General features: G+C 49.1%; 1 protein-coding gene across 1 annotated transcript; it reads right to left on the bottom strand.

Moving 5' to 3' along the window:
* Positions 1 to 6,937: 6,937 nt before the first annotated feature.
* On the bottom strand, positions 6,938 to 9,351 carry ANAPC2 (anaphase promoting complex subunit 2). The gene has a single exon (XM_083703205.1). The coding sequence runs from the start codon at positions 9,292 to 9,294 to the stop codon at positions 7,024 to 7,026; it is 2,271 nt and encodes a 756-aa protein (XP_083559331.1). The 5' UTR covers positions 9,295 to 9,351; the 3' UTR covers positions 6,938 to 7,023.
* Positions 9,352 to 9,619: the final 268 nt, after the last annotated feature.

A 9,619-nucleotide genomic window follows, 5' to 3' on the forward strand; every position in this document is an offset into this window, starting at 1 on the left:
CTGTTCAACCAGTCTTTGTGACATATCTTAGGAGTCTAGCAATCAGATAAAGTACTTATTACTAATAATTTTAGAACAATATTTTTTATATTATGAAATCTCTGCCACATATGAAAATACTACTACAGCTCTTCCAATGTAAGCCCTGATCTGTACTCTCATGTGTGGGAGTGGGGAGGTCAAGTACCATCCAGACAATACTGATTTTTCCCCCCCACAATTTAAGACATACTGAAAATACCCTGTCTTAGTTCTGGTTGTTGAATATTGGACCTGGTGGGGCTGCTTGACAACCAGAGGTCATGTTCAGGTTCTTTCTGTCCTCCTTGCAAAGATACTGGACACTTAAGCATTTCAATTATACAAATACTTAGCCCCTAATGAAGCCCAAAGTCTTTGGTTCAGAAGGGGCCCCTGCTCCCACAGTCGCTTTTTTATTGAGAGGGAAAAAATGTGCCCTCCACCTGTTCTGATTTCCGCCTTCTCTTTTGCAAAGAAACAGTAGGCACTTAAACACTACAGCTGCATAAATGCGTAGATATGTGCTACCTTTGTTCTGAATGAATTTATGCTATCACAGTTTCTAGTGTGGGTTCATGCAACAATAACCACATTACTCAGAAGTAAACTACACTTAATGGGGATTGCTCCTTGATACATATGTACAAGATTGCACTATGTGGCTATCTGCTGTGCATGCTTCAGAAATAAATGGTGCAAGCATGTACATAGTGCACCAATCTTGCCGGTAAGGATTCCACAGCAGACTGACTTCATAGAAAGAGTACATCCTACCATCACCACAGTATTGACAACAATAAAGTTTTGTAATCACTAAACATGCTCTGGTCCATGGGGTCACGAAGAGTTGGACACGACTAAATGATTAAACAACAACAATCACTACACCCAGTGTGGTGGTGTGGTTAAGAGCGGTAGTCTCGTAATCTGGGGAACCGGGTTCTTGTCTCCGCTCCTCCACGTGCAGCTGCTTGGGCTGCTTGGACTAACCTTGGGCTAGTCTCACTTCTCTGAAGTCTCTCAGCCCCACTCACCTCACAGAGTGTTTGTTGTGGGGGAGGAAGGGAAAGGAGAATGTTGCTGCTTTGAGACTCCTTCGGGTAGTGATAAAGGGGGATATCAAATCCAAACTCTTCTTCTTCTGAACCGTTTGCATAAATGGGATTAACCCAGTCCCCTCTGCCCAGTTTATAACAGGAAGCAACTTCTCGCTTAAAAAAATAAAAATAAAAAAAATACATGTCTCAGGCAAGATTGCAAACAAACCTACAATTCCCAACATGCACCTGTATCAAGTTGACAGGCTCACAGCATCCGTGGTTGGTCAAAAGAAACATGTCTCAGCATTCCTTTGAAGAAAGCACCAGCAAAATCAAACTTTGAAATTCCATCAGCCTTTATTACATGTTTTATACTTGTATCTCATTTAAGCTGTTGAATGAGGTTGTCTGAAGATTTGGAGCTATCAGTATGTTTGTGCCATCCAGCTCCATTTCTTTTTATCTCATTCAGCTGAGGCTGTAGCCTTGCTGAACCAGCATTTTGGATTTTAAATTGACTGGATGAGGATTGATACATTGAAGCTCAGTTCTGATAAGATAGAGAGAAGTATCCAAACCATTCTGGTTGGGGTATCACTTATGACGGATCAGCTGTGAAATTTGTGGTTGCTGTAAGATCCGGCATTGTCAATGGAGACTTGAGTGCCTTCTGTGGTTGATATGAAGCACCTTTCAACAACTTCAGATGGTTTGCCAGCTGTGACTCCCCTCATGAGAAAAGAGAGTCTGGTCCTAGTGATTCATGCTCTGGTAACCTCCAGATTAGACTGCGGCCTGCAATGAATTCCACAGGAGACTGTGTTGTCAGATGATGATGTTGTTTAGTCATGTCCGACTCTTTGTGACCCATGGACCAGAGCATGTCAGGCACTCCTGTCAGATACTGTACTTTAATTAGTCCAAAACAGCGGTTAAGTTCTAACCGAAACTGGCTATATCTTGTCACTCTAAACAACGCCACAGGCCACTGGAACTAACCTTGAACAACCCGGGACCTGAGTCTTATAAAGAAATGCCTTCTTCCACGTGAGCCTGAGTTGAATTCACCATCTGAAATCATTTGAGGTTTTTCTCCACTGAAGGCAGATGGTGATCAGAGACGGCACCTTTGCAGTGGTGGCACCTCTTATGGAAAATACAATTCTCTGGAGTAAAATAAACTCTGTGTTGTTTTCAGCACCAGGTGAAGACTATTTTATTTGCACTGGCTTCCCAGCATGTTGAGTAGCTGGCTTTAATCACTCTAATGTGTTTTATATAGTTGTTTTGTTCTTGTATGTTTTTATGATCCTCTGAAAACTTGATAGCTGAGGCCGGGCCTTTTTGTAGTGTCAATATGGGAGTGGTTACTGAGGCTTTGCAGCTATTTCTTGAAAGTTGAGAGTCTTTTCGGGAGCAGTTAACCCTTGAGTTAAAGCTTTCTCTGAAATGGGATTGAGTTAATCCAGAGGACAGGTCTATGAAAGGTAATTGACCATAACAGCTCAGTTTACCCTCCAGGTTCAGGGGGAATGTATTTCTGCCAGTTGCTGGAGAACAGAAAAGCCTGTAGGCATCCCTAAAGTATTTGTTGCACTAGACTGGTCTTGGCAGGGCGGTTTTATATGGTCTTCCATTATTGCTGACTTCAGCCCACACAGCATCCTGCCAACAGACCCGTGGAGCCATGTGTGTGTTTTCCTGGAGAGGTGGAGAAGCTGAGTACTAGCTCTTTCAAAACAGACTTTAGAAAGAATGACCTAGTTGAGAGAGGATGGCCTGGCATCCTTGGTTGTCCTATATCAATCATGACGTGAAGCACAGCCACATTTCCTCCTTAGACAAAGAGGTTCAAGATACTAAAAGAAGGTGGTGAGAGAAAATAGAGGCAAAGCTTACATTCTCTTAATCACCATTAATTATCTTTGACCCAAAATACACTGGACATTTTGTAATGTGGATGTTTAATGAAGCAGCAGCAAAAACTGTTTATTATTATTGCACTTCAGCTTCATTAATGATTGTGCTGCAGCTCCATCAATTCAAATGTTTACATCATCACAACATATGGAACAGGTCGTCCCTATTTTCACTGGAGACATGTTGGAGGATATGCAACCCTTTGTGAGGAGTCCAGTCCCTGGCTTGATAACACGGTGAGTGTAGTTAATTAAAAAAGATGATTTATTGTCAAAACAAACAGATAACTGGACGTCTCTAACACAGCCTCCACCATCATTAATCATGATGACCCTTCTGAAAACTGCTTCCAGTGAGACCAGAAGCAACTGAACTTGCAGTCCTCCCATTCATGGAGGGGGCCAGCTCCCTCCTCTTCCCCAGTCTCTGAGAGGCTGTTTCTTAACTCTTTCTTACCTATTTGTGCTTTCATTGAGCTGTGACTGTGTTCTAGCTTGCTCTCTATTTCCTTATCAGCCGGCATTCCAAGGGGTGAGGGAGTTGGCACTAGCCATGCTCATCCTGCATGGCAGATAACCCTCTGTTCCTGACTGCTTCCTTCAATTGTCAGCAACCATTCTCTGGGAGCTGGCTGCAAACCTTCCCTGGGGGCTGGCTAATTCATGACACCCTTCTCCATTGTTTAACATTGTCTTTCAGTATTGTCTAGCTCAGACAATACTGAACTAGATGACCATTGGACTTTATTTGGTATCAAGCAGCTTCCTTTGTGCCTAAGAGGAAACAATTATGATAATACACTTCTTTAAGCTCTTACACGATCACCTTCATTTATAATCTTTACTTAAACACATTTTGTGTTACAAATTGTAATAAGAATATGGAAATATTTGGTCTGGCCTCTCCTATGAGAAGGATTTCAATTAGGAGAAAAGAGGTAACACATGCAGTTCTCACCCAGTTTCAGGCTGAATCGAGAGAAGGGAGGTAAGGGTGTGGAGTCAGGAATTGCACTGAAATATTTCATCAGTTTTGATTTAACATTCGTCAGTTCCATTTGTGTCATAATAAATGATGATGCAAAACGTTCCTTGTCTTTGCAGGGAGGAATATGGTATCTGCAGAATCTGAAGCAGTGCTATTAAAACTATGCAAACAAACATATTATGACAGGTACTGTCTCTGTTTAGTTTCAGGTGCCTGGTTAAAGCCATCTTATTCCAGGAGGCCTTTGCATCATGGATGCTTCTCCAATGTTCAAAAACAGGGGTAGGCAACCTAAGGCCCATGGGCCACAAGTGGCCCACAGGGGTCATTTAACCGGCCCACGAGCCACCCCCGAACCAAGCTGCCCGCTCGGAGAGTCCCCACACACTGTGCTAAAACGGCACAGTGTGGCGCAGGGACTCATTTCCGTGGTGCCGGAAATCGCGTCTGTGCAGATGCAGACACCGGAAATCATGTCTGCACAGACGGAGACGCTGGAAATTGCGGCTGCATGCGCTCACGCACGAGCTCGATCTGGCCCACAGAGGGATCTCTGCTGGAGTAGACCAGCCCAGGCAAGGTAAACCTTGCCGCCCCCTGTTCTAAAACATTCTCATTTTCTTGTTCAGATGTTGGATATTTAAATTTCTAAGGTTTAAATTTTTTGCAGTTTAATTATTTTAGAAATTTTGCGTTTTTTTCATTGTAAGCTGCTTTGAGAACGAGATGGTGAAAAGATGGATATAATTTTTCAAAATAAATAAACTGCAGGGTGTTAATCTTAAAACAAACACCACACAATTTAATTGCACATAACTGTAAGGGTAATACCATGCTTGCAAATAAATGTTGTTGAGAAAATGTAAATTATCAGCTATTAATTAACATAGGGAAAATATTTTCAAGCTTTTAAAAAAGGTAAAGGACCCCTGACATTTAAGCCCAGGAGCTGGGACTGAGCAACGGGAGCTCATTCCGTCACGGGGATTCAAACCGCCAACCTTCCAATCGGCAAGCTCAGTGGTTTACATCACAGCGCTAGTTCTAACTAAATACCTTCACCCAGCACATTGTTGTTGAAATAAAATGTTTTATGTGAATGTAATTTAAATGATCAGTTTTATAGTGTGTACTTAGTCCTCTATTAAAACTAACCCTTTTTGGAACAACAGATTATAGCCAGGTGTTCTGAAGGAAAACAAATGATATTTCAAATGGGTTACAGTGAATGTTGAAATGAATGGAAGCAGCAGCAAGCTTACTGGATGGTTCCCCAAAACTTTCAACTACAGTATGTCCTAATTTCTACAGAAGAATCAGGTGGAGGTTGACATGTTTCAAACTTGACGTTTTATACTGAAAAACGAGTGTTTCCATATTGTAGCAATATTAGGCATTTTTTGTAGTTTTTTTTAAAAAAATAGGATATAATTAATTGGATAGTCTGATTTGTGTGTGTGATATCCAGAGCCCAAAACCTAAAACCTTAAGTATAAGAGGGCTATTTATTTATTTTAAAGATCTAAAAGTAAATAATGTAAAATTTCTATGAAATATAATAATTTAAACAGCAGTCAAAAACATCTAGCCTACAAAACCACGTAAATTATTAAAATAGTTTAACTTTCTCAAAATACAAATCAAGAACTGCTTGATGGGTCCTGGGCTGTTATACCTCTTTTTAACCAGCTAACGTGGGCTGACTGGGTGACTTTGAAATTATTCTGTTCATAAAAACTAGACTAAAATTGCCACAGATGCAAATGTTTTAACAACCAAAGTGTTTATAATTTGGTTACAGAGCTGTCTTTTGAAGTCTTACTATTTTAAAAAAGAACTAAAAACTACCTGGTTTTACTTCCTTCCTTGCTTTGTTTTAGAACAGGCTTGCGTGTATCCATTTTCCCCTTGAGAACATGACTATTATCTTCATGTTATGATTGTGGGTTTCTGTCATGTGACGTAGTGAAGCATTTTGTTTGGATATGCAAGTAGACGTGTTCAGCTGTTGGGCAACTGAAGGTATCGGGAAATGCACTCTCACTTGGCAGGTTTCTACTTGAAAGTTATGAGCACATATGGGGCTTGGTTTTTTGGACATCTTATGGTGATGGATGTGATATTTGTCCACATTGTGTTTAGTAATTCAACAAAGAACTGCAGTCTCCAGAGAGAGACGGAGGAAAGCCTTTCTGTGCCCAAATATGTTTTGTGCCAAATACCGTATTTTTCGCTCTATTGGACGCACCAGACCATAGGACACACTGGACCAGAGGAGGGGGAGAACAGGAAAAAATTTTTTTTCTTGTTCTCCCCCTCTAAAACAAGGTGTGTTCTGTGCGTTCAAGGTGCGTTCACCCGAAGCCTCTAGAGCCCAGCAGGAGTTCCCGCTGGGCTCTGGACGCTTTGGGCTCCTTTCGACCTGCTCTTTGGGGCTGGCGGGTGGGGGGGGGAGCGCTGCTTTCCCCCACCGCCAGCCTTCAAACCAGGTCAGGGAACAGCGGGAAGGTGGCGCTCTGCCTCCCCGCTGTCCCCCGAGCTTGTGGGGCTGGCGGTGGGGAGAAGCGCTGCTTTCCCCCACTGCCAGCTTCCAAACCATGTCGGGGAACAGCGGGAAGGCGGAGCGCCGCCTCCCCGCTGTCCCCCAAGCTTGTGGGGCTGGCGGTGAGGAGAAGTGCTGCTTTCCCCCACCGCCAGCCTCCAAACCAGGTCAGGGAACAGCAGGAAGGTGGCACTCTGCCTCCCCGCTGTCCCCATAGCTTGTGGGGCGTACCCAGTGGATCCCACACACCCGGCGCTTCAGTTCCCGGCCTTAGGGGAAAAACCCAGGCGCTTTGCTTGCGAACCAATTATCTTTATTGTGTGGGAACTGTAGCGCCCCCCAAATGGATGGCGTCCGGTGGATCTCTCGCACCCAGCTGATCTCTCGCACCCAGCGCTTCGGTTCCCGGGGGGAAAAAACCAGGTGCTTTGTTGCAAACAAATAGCTTTATTGCGTGGAAACGGTAGCGCCCCCAAACGGATGGTGCCCGGTGGATCTCTCGCACCCGGAGCTTCAGTTCCCGGCCTTGGGCAGGCGGTAGACGCCACCGCAATAGACCAGCTGCTCATCCTGGACCTTCTTCTGGAGGAAGATCTGGAGCTCCCGCAAGTCGATCTCGCTGACCATGGGACCCGTCATGACGAAGATCTTCAGCATGCTGTGGATCCGCTCGAGGGGCAGGCTCTCCAGGTTGGTCAGCATGGCCTGGATGTAGGTCCAGAAAACCTGGAGCTCCCCCTCCTTCTGGTCGGCCTGGGAGGCCATGGCGGAGTCGCCCTCCTCGTCGCTCTCCACCAGCACCACCTTCTCGGGTGCCTCCTTGGGCGCCTCCTCCACCACTGCGAAGGTGCCAGGCGTCTCTTCGCGCAGCACCCCCTGCTGGAGCCAGAGGGCCAGCTTGCGGCGCAGGAGGGCCGGGGGGCAGTGGAGGGTCGTGCTCAGCTCCTCCAGGGTCCAGGTGCCCTTGTCCTGGAAGTGGAGAATGATGGCCGCCTGGGCCGGCGTGACGGACAGGGAAAGCGTCCTATCGGCGAGCTCTACCTCCAGGCAGACCGCCCCCAAGTGGTGCTTCCAGCTCAGTGTCCGCATGGCCTTCAGCTTCTCGTACTTCCGGGCATAGTCCTCCATGGCAGCCTTGATCTCGGCTGGCAGCTCCAGCTTCTCCTCCTTGAGGGGCGGCCAAAACTCGCTGGAAATGATGGCCGCCGCCAGCCGGAAGGGGGGCCTCTGGCCTTCCGGAAGCTTCTGCTCCTCGTCCCGGATGTGGGCGTTGATCCGGCGTGAGTCGGCCATGTCCTTCAGCATCACCTCGCAGTAGAGCATCTGGGTTTCCCCAAAGCGCAGCTTGAGCAGCTCAACGTTGCGGATTTCCCTCTCGGCGCTGTAGTTCAGCTGGTGGAGCAGGCGGTCGGCCAGCAGGGTGCGGTATTCGTTGATGAAGAGGTCCTTGCTGCCATAGATGCTGACCAGCAGAGTGATGATGTCCGCCGAGCGGCGCTTGGCAGCGGGCTTTCCAGCTGGGTGGGCGTCGACTGGGTCAGGCACCCAGTCCTCTGGCTGGGCGCCAGCCTCCTCATCGCTCTCCTGCCCGTTGTCCAGGGCGACGGGATCCGCTCGGGAGAGCTCGTGCGCCAGGTCACCCGATCCCTCGCCCGTCAGGCCAGCCACGATCTGCCGCACGGTGTCATCGCGGGTCCTCAGGTACTTGCGGATGGGCTCCCCGGCCACCTGCAGGATGACCATCGAGGGGTCCAGCTGGCGCAAGGCCTTAATGGCGCAGATGTAGAGGGTGATGATGTCTGAGGTGTTGACCCCGGGATGGAGGAGTCGCATCTCCAGGGCGCTTTTCAGGGAGGTCAGGAGGTGCTGGCGCTGGTTGGTCCTCTCTAGGCAGAACTTGAGGTCCTCTATGGCTGGCTTGGAGTCGGGGAAATCTCGGATGATGCCAAAGAGCTCCTCGATCCTCATGGCGGTGTAGAGGCGGTAGAAGAACCTCTGGACGTGGCAGCGCCAGCGCCGCAGGGGGGCAGCTTCGGCCCCGCCCTCCCGCCGGAAGACCCAGCCGACCCAGCCAATCACGCGCTCGAGCCATTCCTGGAAGTCGGGGAGGAAGGAGCGCTCGAACTCGCCCCGGCAGGTGCCCTCCAGGCGCTCGGCGATCATGCGGTGGAGGATGTCGGTCACGGCGGGCGTGCTGATTCGCTCGAGGAGGCGGAGGCGGTGCAGGACGCCGTTCAGCTCCTCAAAGCGCGCTATGGTTCCCTCCTCTTCGCCGCTGCCCGCCGGTGCTACATTTCCCGCCATGTAGACCCGGAAGCTGCGCCCGTAGAGGTCGCCCAGCGCCTCCTGAAACGCCCCCGGCGGCGCCAGGAAAACCACGGCACGCAGCAGAGCGTCGAGGTTCCCGCGCAGGCGCCCGGTGGCACCGGCGCCAGGCGCCCCCTCGGGCACCCACTCCTCCAGCAGGGCGGCACCGCGCAGGTAGGGCGCCAGGCGCTCTTCCAGCCAGCGGAAGGCCTCCAGCAGGGAATGGGCGCGCTGCGGTTCACCGGGCGCCGGCGCCGCGCGCCTCCAGAACTCGGGGCCCAGGCGGGACTGGAGGTCCGTCTGGAGGACCTCGAGGAACCAGTCTTCCAGGGCGCTCTGCAGGCCGTGGTGGCGGAGGGCGGCCCAGGCCGGGCGCAGGTCGGGGGGGGAGTCGTAGCGCGGCGGCGCCTCCATCCCCAGGGCTTCGGGCGGCACCAGGCCGGTGCTGAGCGCGCTCCAGGCCGCCGACAGTTCCATTTCGCGTCCGAACGCGGCGGCGGCGACCCGGAGGAGGACTAGGCCCCGCCTCCGCGCATGCGTGGACCGGCGGCGACGGCAAACGACGTCCGACGCGCGACGTGACGCCGCCAAATAGATGTTTTGACAATGAATTCCAGAATGAGATAATAAGCAAGAAACTACAATGCAGGAAAAAAGCAGATATAATACAAGGTTTTTTTGGGGGGGGGGAGGCAGTTAGTGCCTGCCTTCTTTAATGTTTGACTGGGACAAAAAGAAAGAAAATGGATCAATAAATTATATTTATATGTACCAGGATATTTTTTGTTTGTAGTTCAGTAAA

This window comes from Podarcis gaigeae, assembly GCF_964106915.1.
Source record: "Podarcis gaigeae genome assembly, chromosome: 11".
In the NCBI taxonomy this organism is placed as follows: Eukaryota; Metazoa; Chordata; class Lepidosauria; order Squamata; family Lacertidae; genus Podarcis; species Podarcis gaigeae.

Coding starts and splice junctions, on each gene's coding strand:
- ANAPC2 (XM_083703205.1), bottom strand. CDS start 9,294: ATGGAACTGTCGGCGGCCTGGAGCGCGCTCAGCACCGGCCTGGTGCCG.